The sequence below is a fragment of the Manacus candei genome, unplaced genomic scaffold (genome assembly GCF_025592945.1).
Source record: "Manacus candei isolate 608988 ecotype Guabito, Panama unplaced genomic scaffold, ASM2559294v1 h1tg000081l, whole genome shotgun sequence".
NCBI classification, from domain to species: Eukaryota; Metazoa; Chordata; class Aves; order Passeriformes; family Pipridae; genus Manacus; species Manacus candei.
In genome coordinates this window covers 702,975-721,697 of record NW_026138129.1, presented here as the reverse complement: position 1 = coordinate 721,697, position 18,723 = coordinate 702,975, and the positions used below count along the sequence as shown (strand labels likewise).

General features: G+C 36.6%; 1 protein-coding gene across 3 annotated transcripts in view; it reads left to right on the top strand.

Moving 5' to 3' along the window:
* Window positions 1–18,723, top strand: part of SMOC2 (SPARC related modular calcium binding 2) — a 136,612-nt gene that overhangs the window by 46,163 nt on the left and 71,726 nt on the right. For all 3 annotated transcript variants that reach the window (XM_051811164.1, XM_051811165.1, XM_051811166.1), the window contains 3 exons: window positions 9,736–9,842; window positions 10,925–11,024; window positions 18,471–18,518. In XM_051811164.1, the coding sequence (XP_051667124.1) occupies window positions 9,736–9,842; window positions 10,925–11,024; window positions 18,471–18,518 (255 nt within the window). The remainder of the gene's footprint in view (window positions 1–9,735; window positions 9,843–10,924; window positions 11,025–18,470; window positions 18,519–18,723) is intronic.

Genomic DNA, 18,723 nt, shown 5'->3' with positions numbered 1-18,723 from the left:
CAACAAAATAGACTGTTCTGATAGTGTTTTTTTCTGCAGACATTAGTTTAGTAATTTTTTTTTTTAATTCCACTTCCAGGCGATGCTGGAATCCATTGGTAAGCTTGGAAATGCTATAAGAAGTTAAAATCTTATAAAATTTCTAGCTTGCTTTTTGCAGTTTCCAAGGTCTCAAAAAATCTGTGTACACTGTAGATGACTATACACATTTTTGGATACTTTTCCAAAAAAAATCTTAACTCTGAAGTTCTGGAGTTTTGCCACTTGCTCGACACAGACGTTTACTGTGCAACAAGATTATGAATCTAAAAAATAAATGTATGTTGACAGCTGAGAAATACTATTTGTGTTAGGTGGACTGTGAAAATATCACCTGTGATGGGGATCAACTACATGCACACACAAATGCTTCACAGTCCAAATCTGGACCAGCATAACCAAGGAAACAAAACATACAAGAAGTGGAAAAGCAATATGATTGCTATTAAACTGCTCATAAAAACACAGGCACTATGTCTAACAAATTAATTAAACAGTGCAAGAACACAGTAGAAGCACCCACACATGTAAGGTGGTAGAGTGCTCACTGTTGCACTTTGAGACCTGGCCAGGTAGCGCTTTCCCGAGGACTGTGTCTGTCTGGCTCAGCAAAAAGATGGGTGAAGGACTGTTACCAGCAGACAGCATGCACAGAGGTGCCTTCTTTCAGGGACTTCAGACTGTTCAGCCTGAGAACTGAGCCTAGGTACTCTTTACTGGACTCTCCTGATGCATACCAGGGAGGATTTATTCCTATGAGTAATATAAACTCAGGGAAGAGTCCTTTAGCACTCATTCCTACCACTACAGCTGGTGAGGATGGGACTGGAGAGCTCTGAATGTCACAAAAGGAAGGCTTTGTAACCTATAGAATAGATCCTTTGATATTCTTTGTTAGTGCATGCAAAAAGTACATCTTGAACTTCCTTAGTCTTGAAAATAGGACCAACCATGCAGAAGTGTCATGTCTACAAAAGAACCCCAATGATGCAGTTGGCCCTTATGAGTAGGAAGTGTTGCCCATCAATATGTTCTTCCGTAGGACCAGTAGCTGGGGGGATTTTACATGATTTGGAACATAGTATGGATTACTCCAAAAGGCTGTGCTTGTATTGAAACTGGAATGGACAAAACATCAGCTAAAATCGTCTTCCCTAGCAGGCAGGGGAAAGGCATTGTTAAGTGAAGATCTGCTTCTTTATTTTACAAAATAAAGCTGAATATGTCACAAATTGCTATAGGTAAGACTACTTGAAACAAGTAGTTTGGTCTTTTTCATTGTACATTTGTACAAGGATTTGGGATTTTTTCCCCTCTTTTTCTTTGTTAACTGTTCAAAATAACTCTGTAAAATTTGCTTATATCACTGTAGGAATTTTCTATTGTTATGAAAATTTTGCATTATCTATACAAAAGAAAAAGAGAGAATGCTTCAACTGAAAATGACAATGTAGGAGCTTTACACAGTGATATTTAATTTCTGAGGGGTTTGGAATTTAGCCTGGCTGACACTCAGAGTATGTATTCAGTATTTGCAGAGGTGGCCCCAACAGTGACTTACTGCTTTGTGAGTACACTAAGGAAAGCCATCATACAGAGTAGTGTCATTGTTATTCTATAACTATGTAGATCCCCTTTCTGCATTGGAAACTCCAGATAGCTCATGTGTAGTTTAATTCATTTATAGTATGTTAAAGAGCCTCACTGTTTAAAAATGCTGTACTTTTATGGGCTATCATAAACATAATGAAAGGTACTATCTACAATCTCACAGTTCACATAAAGAACTGAAACACATCAAAATATGAGTGAGATTTCTCATAAAATAGGTATTTTACTATTTGTTTTCCTAAAAGAAAAAAATACTCAGCATTTGTTTCTTTAAAGTAGGGCTTTCAGAAATAGTGAGAAGTTTAACCCATTTGAATTATGGGTACAATGATTTGATGAATGGATTAAGAACATGCTTAAACAAATTGAAATTATCTGAATTAGGGTACCTTACTGTCCTTGGACAAACATGCTGATACAATTTTCCATTTGTGAAGAGAAAGGAGGCATTGCTGGGCAGTAGTTGTTTTGAGCTCACAAATTAAGCTTGGTCCCATAATTCATGAATCCAAGCATAATTTGGGGAAACATTACTGTTGCCTTTTAGCTAAAGAACTGGGTTGTAAATTCTGGACATGGGTTCCGAGTGCACACCTTATCTAGTATTCCCATGCAGTCTGCCATCCAGCTCAGGTTTACCTGTGAACCAGCCAGGTGTGAGCTTGGTATTTGCTTGCAGTACCTGAGAATGTCCCTTAGCTCAGTGTGTGGGCAGGGACATTGTCTTGGCCAGTGTACTTGCTGCCTGGAAGGCAGCCTTATGGGTTGTATTTAGGAGGCAGAATATGCTCTCAGGATGTTTCGTCTGGAAAGAGAAAAATGAAGTGAGTAGGTTTGGTTCTTTTTCCAGCTGAAATGAGTGACAGTTGGACTGGACCAAGGTGTCATTCTAAAACATAATCCTGAACACACTGAGACCTTGCGCAGTCTGCAGATTGAAAGCAGAACATGTCTTCATATCTTCTCACCTCTCCTTTTTCTCCTCTCCCTTTTCTTTTTGTTCTCATAGTTTATGAGGAAAAAAAAGAGTCATGCAGGTTTTTTCATTATTTTGGAAAAAAAGTATTGAAAAGAGAATGTATTGAGAAGTGGTACTGGCTTTGGGGTTTGTTTTTTTTTTTTTTTTTTTTTAAATAAACCATATGGGGGGAAATTGATTATAGGGCAGATTTTTGTCTTAAAATGCTTTTATCTAGGAACTGTCTCCTCATTTTTCAGGCATATTTTCTCACTGTAGACACTGTGTTTAGTATGCATGAAGACTGCAGGTTTCCAGACTGTGATGCTGGCAATCATGAGAGAAACACTTGTCAGCTCCAAGATCATTTTGGTTTTGAGTCTTCATTTAAATCATGTGTCAAGCTGTTACATACACATCAAGCTACTGTACTAAAATTGTTGAGAAACAAAATATTCAACAACTCAGTGAATAAAGTTAAAATTTATGTTTCTCTGAAAGCAAGTGGAATTTAAAGTACTCAATTTTTCTGGATAATATTTCACCGAGCACAATTTGCTAAGTAAGGCATATAAGAAGTAAGGACAGAAGTAAGGCATATAAGAACATTCTTGGGCACAAAAATGTAGCTTGTTAGAATCAAATATGCACTACTGCAATTGTAAGAAAGGAATCTTTTTGTTTTGTTTTGTGAAATTTTCATTTCTGCTCATGTATTTTCCATTTAAGTTTCAGATAACATAAAAAGGAACTTCTTAAAAGAAGTGAAGTAGAAAGTGCTAAAAAAACAATACTGCACTGAAGATTAGGAACCACCAACAGTTGCAAGCCTTCTCAGACTTTCAGTAAAAGAATTAGTAAGCTGACTCATATTAGACTTCTCTAAGCTATTAGCAAATCTCTGCTCTGCTCTGCTCAGAAAGTGTGGTGTAGCCTTTGTTAGGCAAAAAAATCAGAAAGCTGTAACTTTAGTTTCTCTTGCAAGCATTTGATTCAGTTCTAGTCAGACTGTATCTCTCCAAATGTGACTGAGAGAAAACTGAGAGAAATAGTGTGCCAAGAGGAAATCCAGCACAGCATTCCTTATTTTATCTTAGAGCTTAGCTATCTAAATTGCTGTGTGGCTGCAAAATGTGGGGGGAAAAAAAAAAGAAAAAAAAAAGAAAACAACAAAGAAACCTCACACTGCTTGGGTCTGTTAGATGCCAATAGAGGAGAGTTTAGGCTAAGATTGCTCTGCTGTTTTGTTAGAATCAGAAAGCAGCAATAAAAATAAATAGTGAAGGAGTTGGCCAACCCTTGTCATGAAGCAGCAAGTCTTTGTTTTATGGCTCTGTCAGGCTAAATGTCTGTGCTGACATCCTTTCCAACCCAAGAGACTAATATCTCTGCATCTTTAAAACTGACACTTTCACCATTTATCTATCACTAGAGGCTACAGCTATTTATCTGCTTTGTTTTTAAACATGATCAGTTCTGCAGAATATACATTGACCTGGGAAATTATTGTGTTGTGAGTAGTGTATGCCGTATAAACCAAATGGTGTCTTGTGTTCTGAATTAAACTTCTTTGTGCTAAATTAACTACAAATTAAGACCATTTGACTTATGTCACATCACTACAAGTTAGCAAAAGGGTATAGCAGTGGGAAAGAAGCACAAAAGTAGAAGTGAATTCTGTTTCATTGTTGGGACAATTCTGTAAAGTGCTCAAGTGGACAGCTAACTTTAAACAGCTTGTTGCACTTCATGTTTCAAAGTTTAAGGACAAGTAAGTGTATAAAGGTGTTCTGGCATAATCGAGGTGCAGCAAGGGAAACCTACAGAGAAATAGGGAGAAGCTCGTGGGTTATGTCTATCTATACAAGGTCTGCTTGTTCACGTCAATGTGACTTTAGAAAAGCTTTCTCTTCAGCGTAAGAACTTCTGAGTGTCTGTAGAAAGCTGTCAAGGGAACTTTTTCTTCAAATGAATAAGTTAACCAGTTTATATGTAATTTTTACAAAGTAGTGAATATTTTTTATCTGTTCAGCAGAATATTTCATCTATAATAAAATACTAAACTGTGAAGTGCATTTTATGCATAAATACATAGCAAGGTCATGTCACACACTTTGCTCTTTGAAAGCAAACAAAGTTTGCTCCATGAATTGAGACTGAGAAAGGTACTTTTATTCTTACTGAGATACATAGCAAACCAAGAAATACCAGATGAACTAAATTGAAACTCTTGCAGGAGATTTATCCATTCTTTTGGCAAGCTGTTTATTTTCCCAGACAGAATCTGGGTTAGATCTCCCTGTAGAGCCCCAAAATTGCTGTAAATTCAGTAGTATCGAATGTCACTCTAGAGATGGTGCTTACACCTTTGATGAGTTTGTGTCATTGTTTTAAAGATAAACTTCTACTTTGCAGTAATAAACTTCTCTCTGTATGATATATTATTCAAGGATTAGCCAGCAGAGTTGAATTTGATGGATGTTTTTTCCCCAAAGGTCAGTGGTTTTGGTGCTGTACTGTTGGAAATACTACCAATAAAATGAGATTGGTTCCAAGTCAGTCTGGTGCTATTTGTGAGATTAATTCTGTTTCCAAAATTTCCTATTGACTTCAGTGCTATCTTGGGAAGATTCTGCAGTAATGTACCAGTATTCACTTCACTTCATAGGTGAAAGTCTTCCCTGTTGAATATAGAATCTTAGCACAAAATTAAGATGTATTTATATTTTGCTTGTGCTTTCTCTTCAGTGGTCTCCCCTGGAAGCCAAAATTGTCACCAGGGCAATTCAGAAAGACCTGCCCAAACAGCTATAACTCTGTACTCTCCTCAGCTCTGTGTATTTCTGTCCACTCCCATACAACTATTTTTGTCTTCAGTTATACACCCCAAGATGTGTTTGTCTTATCAAACCTTTGGCTGCCTTTGCAGTCCTGGTGCTAAGTCACAGAGGGTACAATCAACACATTAATCAGCATACTGTGCTTCAATGCACTGAGCTTTGTACCAACCAGTCTGACAGCTAATACCATCCCGGAGAGCTGATTTAAGGTAAAATTCTTGCTCAATTTCTATGCCATGGGTAGAACCCTCTATGAGAGGGGGTTTTTTTTGTTTATTTTGGGTTTTTGTTTGTTCAGTTTGGATTTGTTTTTTTTTTTTCCCCCATTCCCCACAAGGTTCTGGGATGTAAAAACCCATTTACCTGGAGTTTAGAGGATAAAGTCTCACTGAGTTGCCATAATTCCAAATTACAGCTGGACATACATATCTTCAAAATTAGGTCTTCACATTGTATGACTATAAGCAAATAAGGCCTTATTTCAGCCAGCTTTTAACAGGTCTTAGAACTTAATGGTCTTTTCATAGGGTCATGGACCAGATTTCAGCTTGAGCCTACTAGCTCCCTTATTTAATACTTTAGCTAGGGAGTGAAATAAAGTGGGAATTCTAGTAACAGATTCAAGGCCCTTATTTCTCCACTAGACAGTTCCAAAAATTTAAACAAAAACAGATTTTAAAAAAAATACGTTTATAGCATTGCACAGTGCTTGTCAACCTTCCAACACCTTGCAGCCTTGCAGTTCCCTCTACTCACAGGTTCTTACCAGAGGGACATTGCTCATCTCAAAAGAGTTTAGCCTGCTTTGGTCAGGGTCCATGATGAAAAATCAAAATCCGTGGGCTGATTAATCAGCCCAGAGATACCAGGTAAATCCTACCATTTTTCATTCTCAGTCTTCATTTTAAAATAATCAGGGTCCATCCTGATCTGAATGATTCCTGTTCTAGATAAAGAGCGAAGTTGAATTCATATGTGAGAGAGTTTCCTGGTATCCCCTTAGATGTATATATATATATGTATATTTATTTATTTATATAAATCCCATTCTGACAAACCATATAAGCCTACACTCATCCTACTAATTTGAGATTCATGTGAGTCATCTTCATTAGTTAGACTACTGCAAGGTGCACAGAGGGGCCTGTAGACAAGAATTATCTGGGTGCCTTCAAACGACTTTGCACAACAAATCCCAGATTTGGCTTTGCTGAATGATCATGAGCAATGGCCATGTGAAAGGTTTGTTTCCCTATGGATTAGGATCTTGCCCATGACTTACGTGTGTTAAGAGCTACAAGATTTCCCTACAGCTCTCTCTTTTCTGGTATTTTGATGTGAGCTTATGTTTCAGCTTTTCTCCCAGGCATGTCACAAATTTATTTTCCTCATCCTTTTTCAGCTCTTATTTATGTAACTGTCTAGTCCTTAAACATCTTGAATTCTTTTTCTTTGGAAAAATTGTCTGTAATTATACAGTAGATTTTGAAGATATTGCAACCAGGACACAGAGGCAGATGCTCAGATGGTGTAATCTTAAAAATTTGTTACAAAAAATATTATAACTTCTTTTGTCTTCAGTGATTTATTTTATTTGGAAGGGATTTAGCTCCTCTGAATTAATAATTTAATATTTTGAGTATCAATGTTTTTATATGTCTTCTTTTTATCTTAATCACCCTATTACATTTCCTCTATCAGGTTTGGGCCTCATTTCTGTGCCATAGTTATTCTCCTGTGGTAATATCTTGGTAAAATAAAAAATGGAACTGGAAATAATATTTTGACTTTACACAGTTTCAGATGCTTAACTTGATAAGAGATTTTTCTCCTGTTTTTTTTTTTCAGCATACTGAAGTATAGTAATGCCCAACAGCTTTAAAATGTTTCCATGGTTATAAAATACAAAGTAAGACTTCAAATGTGAATTTTATATTCCAATAAATTTGGTAATTGTTGATTTTAAAGCATATTAGATCATCCATGAATAGGAGGCCTTTAGAGCATCGGGCTGTTTAGGAACAAGTTTGTGGACAGTTTTGGAGAACTTCTCTTTCTCCTTGGCATGTTTTCATGATAATTCAAATGTTGGAGATAATTTACAACCCTGTTGGTACTGTACCAGAGACCTTATGTGATGGAATTTATATCACTTTTCCTTTTAGACATTTAAACCACATGTCATTCTAGAAAAACGAGGACAGAGGTCCAACAAAGGAGTGATTTATTTTCAGTTAAAATACTAGCTACATTAAAACCACATGTTATTAAGTACTGTATAACCAAACCATGCTCAGAAGAAGGCTTACGACACTGAACCTTGCATAAAATGTTTCTTTTTTTTTACCCAAAAAACTTCGGCAGTGAACACATTAACAGACTTTACCTGAGCTGCACAGTACGTTGGCTGTACTTTTCCCCTGATGAAACAAGCTATTAAAGTACCAGAGTACAAGTTAATTCAGTTCCTCGTTATTTTTCTTTCTCACGTTTCTGGATGCTTGAAGTTTTCTGATCATTTTAGGTATCGTTGCATATCTGTAAGCATCCCTCCTGAAAGAGCATACTACAATTAAGATTGCTAAAACTGAAATATAGTTTTTTATTTTTTCAAAATGAAACAATTTGTATTTTGGGTGTATTACCAACATGAACTCTCTAATGCTCCTGTGAGAAGAGTAAAGTAATGCACAGAAGTAAAGCACATGAATCTGAGACCAGGAGGGAAATATGAAGATTAGAATTAAGGGGCCCCAATTTTGTTTTCAGAATGTAAATGCTGGGGACCAGTTTCTGTCCTCATTATGCTACACTTCCACACCAGATTGCCTATGACTTGAAGGGATTTTTTAATGCTAATGTTACCAGGTGAGTTGTCAAAAGCTAGTAGAGATGACCAGTGAAGGATTTATCCTGTAAAAAACATCTCTGCTGTTCCAAGAAGTTTCTGTGCTGGTTCTGTGAATGTATGTCTGGATCATACTGGCACAGAGAGGGTGCTTGGGGGATGAGAATTTAGCTGGCTCAGCTGTGTGCTCCTGGGAATGCCAAAACCCTGTCAAGTGTTGTTGCCTCACTGTTTAGATTCTTTTCAATGTGCATCTTACATAGACTAGAAAGCCTGTCCCTGTGCTTTCAAAGAGCTTCGTAAGCATTAACGAATCACCCCAATACTCCTGTCTCAGATATTCACTGGATAGTTTCTGTCAAACAGTCTTTAAACAAAACAAGGATCAGAAGCAGCAAATTTCTCTGTTTGTATGTTTGAGATCATTCTAACTTGGATGTTACAGTCACATCTTGAAATCATTAATACTACCTTAAACTCACTTACTATTCTCATTTTTCCTGAAATTGCTTAGCTCAAGCAATTTTGCATCAGCAGTTCTTATTCTGCGTCAGCAACATGCTAAAATTTGTAGTGTCTTTAAACATAAAAAAGGTACAAAAGCTTATGTTATGTGTCTTTTTCAGCCCTTGGCTGCTTAATTGAAATAAAGTACATGTAATAGACAATATAATTTATTAGACAATAGAAACCCCACTGAATTAAATCTGGCTGGTTTGCTAACTTGTCTTAGGTGGACACCAGTACCAGGTAATGAAGGAAATGGTGCAAGAAATCACATAGTGGACAAAAAAGGACCATGTGTTAGACTTGACTTGCGCCATGTTTAAATCATCACGTTTTAGCATATTATGAATTAATCATGTCCAAAATTATTATTGAATCACCATCCCAAAAAGTCCCTGTGCTCTACAGTATAATTTATTTTTTTTTGCCAGTTTGGTAGGGACATCTGTAGTCATAGCTGAGGTTGCTGCCTAACTGTAGTAAGCAGTGTGTAAATTCTCAGTAGGAAGTACAAGGAAGCTATGCTCTTGCTGCCTCCTTTGCCTTTCCTGAAGCACCAGAAAGCTGGTGCTGCCATCAGCTCTGAAAGAATATTGTGCAATGGGTGCAATGTGGCAGCTATTGCTGTGTTAAATTGAGAGGAGAAACCCTGTTTGGGCTTCTGCTCTTTGGCAGCATTTAGAACTGAAAGGTTATATCTCTAGACATCTCTCCATTTTGTTTCCCAGTTATGGATTACTGTCCAGAAATTATTATCCTTCACTGGTTTCTTCCCTAAAAACAATGCAAGTGTTGGTACATTTTCCCTGATTAAAATTCTGTTTCTCTTTACATGAATCTCTTAGCCCTCTTCCTTTTTCAGAATACAGATGGTCAGCCATCTTTTCTTCATATTGCATCATTCAACTGACTTGTCTTTTTCTTTTCTTTAGATGTTTCCAGATGTGTGGCTGAGAGGAAGTATACCCAGGAACAAGCTCGTAAAGAATTTCAACAAGTGTTTATCCCAGAATGCAATGATGATGGCACATATAGTCAGGTTGAAAATTTTTCATTTAGTATCTTGCATGGCTGTAAAGTCAGAATATGTGTGTTTGAAAAGGGTAAAGAAGAGACAAATGCAATGACGAGAAATGTAATTTCAATTTAAATGTAATTTGTGTTAACACTGACATCAAAAAAATTGAAGGAAAATCCATGTTATGTGCAGAGTCCTTGTTTTTTTTTTCAGAGTTGACCAGCAAAAGAGCCAAACATTACTATTGTTTGTGTAATACCTTCCCTGTTCTTCTAGGATGAGGCAACTGAGTCATTCTTGTAGCCCCCTGAATACAGATTAGATGGGAAAATACTTGGAATTTCTGATCTGTTCCTGATTTGAACCAGAAATCTTGCGACCAGAGTACATGTCTTAGTGCTAAAGCGTGAATCATACAAGATTCTTCCCTATTCTCAACTGAATTTCTTTCCAAGCACATGTTCTGAGACTAATTTACTTAGCTTAGATCATGGAATTCAGAAGGGACGCAGTTAGAAGCTTAGCCTGTGATACATATTCCAGTTAAGATCACCTTCTGCCACCTCTGTACTGCATTTCAGTTGTGGATTTGTGCAGAAGACGGTGAGGGAAGTGATGTTGGCCCTTAGGAAATATAATGCAATTGATTTCTAAGTGGAATTCCAAGAGTTTCCTTTCTGACAGCTTGAGACATGAATAATGCTGGCAGAAGTACTCTGTCATGCTCATTCAGTGGGTGGAACAATATGTTCTTTATGTGGAAAAAACCTCAAGATTGCTTGTTTCAGGAACAGTTTTTGTGTCCCTTGAGAAACTTCCTTGTGAGGTCTTTATAACACCTGCACCTCACTGATTTAAGATAGGGTGTAAACAACACATATTTCAATAGTTTTCTCTTCAATTTGATTCTGAAGGACCTACCACACTTTGCTTGAAATATGCTGTATGCTAAAAAATCATATGTAGGACTGAGATTACGTCCAATTTGGTTTCCTGTTTTAGGTTTTGTCAATATGGTTTGCTGGATTAGTCTTTTGTACTCACGTGTGTGATTGCTGTGGGATATCTGACGAGCTGCACATGGTTCATGTTGTTTCTGACAGGTTCAGTGCCATAGTTACACTGGATACTGCTGGTGTGTCACTCCCAATGGTCGTCCTATCAGTGGTACTGCTGTGGCCCACAAAACTCCCCGCTGCCCAGGTAAATCTTGTTTGGCTGGCCAGGATATGACAGTGTGTCATGAATAGCAGAGTTTATCTGTAGCATCTTACTAGACTTAAGGAAAAGAATTCTTCATTGGAAGAGTGGTTACGCACAGAAACAGGTGCTGCTAAATGGCCCATCCCTAGTGGCAAAATTCAGCTGGATGAGGCTCTGAGAAAGTTGGTCTGGCTTTTCATATAGACCTGCATGAAATCTAAAGTCACCGTCACCCTAAACCTCCCTATGGTTTTGACATCCCTCTACTTTATTTGTACTTTAATCTAGCTATTGAAGGGTTTTTCTGCAGTGGTTATTTGTACCATATTTATGTGTCCATATATGAAATCATGCAACTGACTTATGGATATAGTACTTTACGTTGAAACTCTCTTGCACATAAACTCATAGCAAAAAAATTTCAGAGGAATTTGCCTTTTTCAGATATTTAGAGTACAGGAAAAAAACCCATGCCAACAAAAAGTACAGAGTGGGAATATGTGTTTGTAACAAATCCCAGTGAAAGAACTCCTACAACAGATTCCTTGAATGACTAAATCCAGAGGAGAAATTAGAACAATAACAACAAAAAGCATTAAGAACATAATGAAACCACTGTCTTATGAATGCATAATGAAAGCACTGCCTTGAGTGCTGCCTTTTGTCTTTCCTCAGGACAATTAACAGGTTCAGTCTTTTAGGGATTTGTTTCTGACCCTATTCATTAAAATTGAAAATAAATATAAATCCCAAGAGTATGAACAGTTGTCAGAATTGCTGTTGACCTCTCTTGAGATTGACAGAATTGCACAAAAATAACTCTACAAATATTGGCTCTCTATCTATTGCATTACTGTTTGTGCTGCAGCACCATTCTCTGTCAGAAGGCCAGAGAAATAGCTTTAAAAAGTCAATCCTGTAATGAGAATGGCACTGAAAAAGAGAGTGGACTGGGGCCTTTGAGGGAATTCATTTGACCTGATCTACTTCAATCATTCATTGAGGTTTTTAATAAATAGATGGAGGAAGGTAGAGGCCATTGAGAAAGTTTCAATAAAGTTTATAAAATGTTAATTTCACTTTTAAGGTCTTTCTTGTTTAAATGACTTGCTGAATCTTCCATGCATTTTGCCTGAAAGAATACTCTTCAGAATATTCCTTTTGATCCAGTCTGAAAAGTCACTGTGGAATGACAGTCAATTGTGAAAAACAATATAAAATATTCAGAAACCTTAAAATAGAGGTAAATGCGCATTCATTTTAGTGTAATTATTGATTATGACTGGTTTGCATCTTCAGAAGACACATGGATATGTCTTCTTTAGTTGTGGATGCCCCAGTCCTGGAAATGTTCAAGGCCAGGTTGGATGGGGCTCCAAGCAACTTGCTGTAATGGAAGGCATCCCTGCCCATGGCAGGGAGGTTGGAAAGAAATAAGCTTTAAAGTCTCTTCCAAACTATTCTATAATTCTTTGATTCTATAGCTAGGGTAAAGCTTTTGTGCTTCAATGTAATTTTGAGTAGAGGTGCTTTTACATGCCCATAGCCAGGGCTTTCTGAAAGCAGGCCTTCATTGCTTTCTCTGCAAAATCCGTTCTAGCTTCCTTCCTTCCTGTCCTTTCACTGACATCAGTGAAAAAAGGGCTATGCTGATGCTGAAAGTTCAATAAATTGTTGTTTTTCAGATGTTTCATAACACATACCACTATTTTTGGCTCAAAATGTTGTTGAGTTACTATACTTTCCCTTTTTCTCTTTGTACCCGATATTATTGAGGAGAAGCTGCAGTGCAGTTCCAATCTAATTAATAGATTAATATGAGCACTATTCTATCTCTACATTTTACAGAAATGCTAAGGTGAAGGTCATAGTAGCACTCAAATTGAATTTAGTAGCTCAGAGATAAATAAAGTGCTCCAGGGCCCAGGTGAGTATGCAGAGTCTGATTTTACTCCATGGAAGACTGTGGGTAATTTTTCAGTTGTTATGACACCCTGTGGGATTACCTCTGCACGTTTCCTCCCCTTCTTGTATCAGTGTTTTACTGTTCACTACTTCTCCTTTGTCCCTCAGGAAAGAAGTCCAGCTACAGCAGAGTTTGGAAGTAAGACTTGAAATGCTAGGGGATTTTGCAGTGGTATTGGCTAAGAAATCAGTTTTGAGAGATCTGGAAAAACCTTCTCATTCAGCAGAGAAGACAGCTACAGATTTTCTCAGAAAGAACCTTATTATGGTATAATAAGGCAAAACTTTGTTCTTATATCACAGAATGAAAGTCTGATACACAATTGCACCCTTCTCCCATTTCCCTCTATATATTCAAAATTACCATCTGTTTAGGATAAGGAATTTTCAGGTTTTTTTCCCCCAAGAATGTTGATGTTTTCCAGATCACCACTGATTCCTGTTCCTGTATTTAGTACGACTATGCACAGGAATTACGATCAAAACTTCAGTGATTCAATTGAAGTTAAGTAGAAGTACTCCTGTTTTAACTAGTATTTTAGGAATACCATTTCTTCTAATACTGTTGTCTCTAGTCAGTCCAACACACTGCGTCATTTCTAGTCTTGATGAAGGAATTGCCTTGCTATTTTTGATGTTGCAGGCAGACCTCCTGCAATGGTGGCATCCTGACACCAGCATGTTTCTACATTTTCACATGCTTCCATGTATTCTGTAGGCTTGATGCTATAGTTATTTTAAAAACTTTTATGCAAATATTTCAATTTACATGCACCATACCTTTTTCTCCCGGGATCACTTTTACCACCTCTACCCTTAAGATGAGAATGTGTACAGACATTCAAGATGTTTTTGTAATTATTTTCTCATTGGTGGGAAAATTCCTTGTTTTAATGAAAATGTTCAGTTAGTTTTCGGTTCTAGGTTAGTTCTTCAGTAACTTCAGATAAGGTTCAAATATACATCCAATCAACTGTGCTATTCCTAAATTATGGGATAATTTTTGCCTTTCATTTTCTCCCAGTGGAACTACCTTTGACTTTGGTGAATACCCAGAAATAAGAAAGAAGAGCATGGCAGCCTGTAAGAGTTTGGATTTTAATAGAGGAAATTTGCAGCAGAATTTATGTTGGGCAGTTAAGACTTTGGCTTACTAGTTCCATCTCTTATCCATGCTTCACATTTACGGTGTGATACCAGATATGTGAAGCAGTCTCTACATTTCTCTGACTGCTAATATTGGTTAGCTGCATAATGTGATGGTTCCTAAAATTTGCTCAAGTCTGAAAAGTATCATGTGTATTTTTTATGCATCAACAATAACTGTACAAGCCATTTTTTGCTCATTGGTTTGTTTGGTTGCTCTTATTTAAGCTGTCTTTTCTGCTAGAGACAAAATATGTGGAAGGATGAAAATCATAAGCAGCATTAAAAAATGCAGGACTCTTCAACTGTTTTATGTGAATCTTTGCTTTAATTACATCTTTACCTGAAAGAGGTTCTTCTTCCATACTTTCCAGTTTTTCCCACACCAACACTTGGTACTGCTAAAATGCACATGATAAATCCCAGGATGCCATTCTACTCCATGGAAATAATGTTCACTATTGCAGGAGCAATGGGGAGAAGGAGAGTAAATCAAACACATTCCCATGGCAGCATTTAAAAGAAAGCTCCTTAAAAATGATGAATGTCCCCTAGTACTTTCACTAAAGAACACCAGACATAAAAAAAGACATTTTTACAACTCTCCATCTCTGTTATCAGCACTTCAGGGAACTACAGAAATTCCATAGTCACTGAGTCCTGAGAAATGGGGCAGAAGTTGAGAAGCAGGTGTTAAATTATCATTAAAAAATACAGTGTTTGCCTATTGTTGGGGTTTTATGCCTTATTAACTATTCTGAGCTTCTGCCAGTGAGATTGCAGAGGTATGGAGACATGTTTATTTCCCTGTAAAGAAGTTTTGTTACCTTTTGATTATGACATAATCATGTTTTATGGTCTGAACTTCCCTTTAGAAATTCAGAACTCTTCCAGCCTGTATAGTATTATGATCAGATAATATGATGAAAACAAATATATTTGGGAAGGGAATGAACTTTTAAAATATACATTATATTGTTTTTGTTAGCTGAAGAAAAATATCCATCTTTGGATCATTCTTTCCCCATACAGTACTTTGTCTATACATACACATTCAGACACACCTATAGGTGAGATAAAGGATAGCATGGGAAGTTTACTTATCTTGATATCTTCATTCAATTATTACATATCAAATATTCCTTGGTAGGAGATCAGAAATCATTATCTAAACTAGAGAATAATAGACTTTCGCCTTCTCTTTTAAAGTCCAGTCTTGTATGCTCAGAACAATTGAAAATAGATATGCTAAAATCACAAACCACAAAATTCATATCATGTTCCCTGGAAGGGAATTGTGCCTCAGAAGCTGTTAGAGCGAAACTGGGTGGAATTGTGGGGTTTGTAATAAACTAAGGCATGAATATGTCTTCTTTTTAAAAAGGAAATTAAATTAATCATGGTCATAAATGGATAGATGGCTAAGCAAATTACAAGCTAGAATGGTACTAAATTCTTCATTAAAGTAATGCTGCTGAATCTAATACCTCTCCTTGCTCTCTCCCATTCCATAGCATATTTATTTATGTGGTGATTTGGTTGCTTACAGTGTACTGAAAACTTGGAAGCCAATTGAATAGCCCAACTTTTAGATAAGGTAGAAATTGCCTTTGTTTCTTACCTTGCGGCAAATGTGAGGATTTGTCAAGAGTATTAAAGATATAATTTCCTAAAAACTTGCAAATGCAACTTCCTATCACCACTGAAGCTAGAAGTATTTCTACCATAAATATATTCAGAAAATGGTTAAAAAAAGATAAAAATGCAATAGCTCCTCCTTACCTTGATTTTGGAGACAACAAGAACTGTTTATGCTGCATAAATTGAAAATTTCAGGTGAAACTATCTGAAGGGCACATGTTTTCCTTTGTAGGAAATTCTGTGAATATTTTTGTTAACTTCCTAAGACTTAAAAAAATGTTAGCCCAGTAAACCTAATTTTCTTAGCATTAATCTAATTTTTTAATGAAATTAGATTCACTATGATAAAGTTAGTCTTTGTAAATGCCACTGTCTTCCCCATTTATCAATTTTCCATGAAAATTTAGGGTAAAAAAATGCGAGCCCTGAAAAAAGAACTTAATTCTCCCTGACTGTACATGAATATCGCATAGTCATTCTCACCATTTCACATATAGAGGGAGAAACCTGAATGTATCTGGAAAGATTTTTCTCCTTTTGGTTTAAGATGTGGAATATTATGTATGTTTCACCAATGTGTTAAATTACTTAGGCATGAACTGAATTTAAAGTTCAACTTACACTAGTAGTTCTGAATGTACATAGAGAGACAACGCTGGTGCCAAACTGAGACTTTACTTAACATGCTGGTTTTGGTGCAGGGGGGTATCAGTGGCATTCATCACACGTATTCCCCCCTGCTGAGACCTCATTTCTAGTCAACAAACTAAAAAATAGTTTAAATGCTTTAGTGTGGGTGAGAATCAGGCCTAAAATCTCTGGATTTGAAAGCAAATTATAATTATAAGCCTGTGAATCAAAACGAAATTCAGATACTACAGAGTTAATTGTAGCTGGATGAAATTTGAGGAAAGATTGGATCACTGGTATTTAGTGCAATTAGAAAAACCTGTAATTTTGTATGTAGTACTTCCGAAAACCGGAACATCTTATTTGAATTCAAGCTGAGCCTTTTATCAAATGCAAGCCAAGCACCAAAAAACTCAGATCTACTGGCTTCAGCATAAATGGAAAAATCTGCCTCTTCTTCAGAGTAAATAATATAGATTAGTATTGCAATGTCTTCTGAGCAAACTATCCCAAACACCTTTGGATATAATTCCTACAAGATAGCAATTTTATTTTTCCTGCCTGAGTTGATACTGATGCATCCCTAAGTATATCGAATTTCTGATGACCCAAAGATAATATAATAAAAATATACTATTGACACAAAAGGAAACACGTCTAAACAAGAATATTTTTGATATGGTGAATCCTTCAGAAGGTAATACCAGCTTGGCTGCATTGCCAGTATTCTTTTATAGAGGCTTTAAAATCATCAGAGCAGATTTGTGACTTTAGGCATCTACGCTCTGGCAGATTCCTTGTCTAAATTTCCTGCTGAAGTAACCATCGGTTCAGCATTGTAGGCAAAGCCTGTGATTTAGTGGGTTCTCTTGTTTAAATTGTCCTTTTAGAACAGATTTATTGTGCTACAAGGTTTGGGATTTCTTTTACTTTGTTTTAAACACAGTGAATGTAATTATTTTAAAGGGAATAAATTAGGAAAATTAAGGCAACCAAATTATTTCATGCACATACAAGCATGTGCCAGATGTGTGTTGGGGTCTTTTATTGTTTCATTAAAGCAGGTGTATGTAAGAAGAGACTATGTGTTAAGAATTTATAGACTTCATGCTTTTTAAATTTTGATTACTCCACGTGGGCTCTTCAGAGAGAAAAATACCACTTTTAAAGGTGATTTTTAATGTAACAGAGACAAATAAATTGTTAAAAAGTGTCTAGGAGTTAGAATCATAAAAACAGGTGTAATAATGACACATAAGCCAGAAATAAGGAAATATTTCCGTTTTAAAACCTAAAACCTCCTGAAAAAAACTAAGAAAACTAGTAGATTCTCCATTTTTTGATGACCTGAAAACAAGACTAGATTCTTGGTTGAAGTCCAGGCTGGTAGAATAAGCTATTAAAATCCATATCTTCTAATCTTCTTGACTCCCTTCTCACATCTGCTGTCTCTTTTCCTAAGGGCCACAGCTCTGAGGATGTGTCTGAAAACAGTTCAGGTTCAAACTCAGAATAAGGTGCTGTGTTTCTGCTGCCCCAGCAAACACACGTACTTACCCACATCAGCGTAGGATTTCCACAAGGCTTTGCTTGAGGTGTTTAAAGCAGAAAGGGGCAGTTTTTAATCTGAGCCAGGACTGGGCTAGAGGCTGAAGAAGCCCCTCAGAGCAGCTGAGGTGTGTGGTCAAGACTTTAAAGGAGCATAAGGGGGTGGTTCTGGGGTGATGCTTCTTACTGCAGAACCTGTCCTTGCTGGGGCAGTGGGGAAGGGAAATGGGGACTCTGCAGCATGTGAGCATGTTCTTGCACTTGTCTATGTAGTGTTTAACGTTATCTCTTTCTCAAGTCCTGTGGTGGCCAAGAAGTAGAGTCTGACAGTGTATGGATCGTACATGAATGTAGAAGTCAGGCAAAGCTAAAACCTCTGGTTTGCAAGGGAAGAATTTGCTGATATTTATTGCTGTAATATACAAAAATGAATCATTAGAGCTGAACTGTGTTTCTTAGATAACATATTAAAAGAAAAAGTAATATTTTTCGATTAATTCCCTTTTCCAATTGCAGGTTCAGTGAGTGAGAAGCTGCCACAACGAGAAGGTGCAGGCAAAACAGGTAAATATCTTAGTTGGCTGTTAAACAAAAACTAAAATAGCTTTTGGGTAAACTACTGTGATTTTCCATAGATCTAAGTCATCACATATTTGTGATGTATTATAACTGCATATATAGTATATATACATGCATACATGTTATTCATTTTACTTTTGCATTGTAGAAATTTAGTAAACTTATGAGTATAAACATATATATATGTATG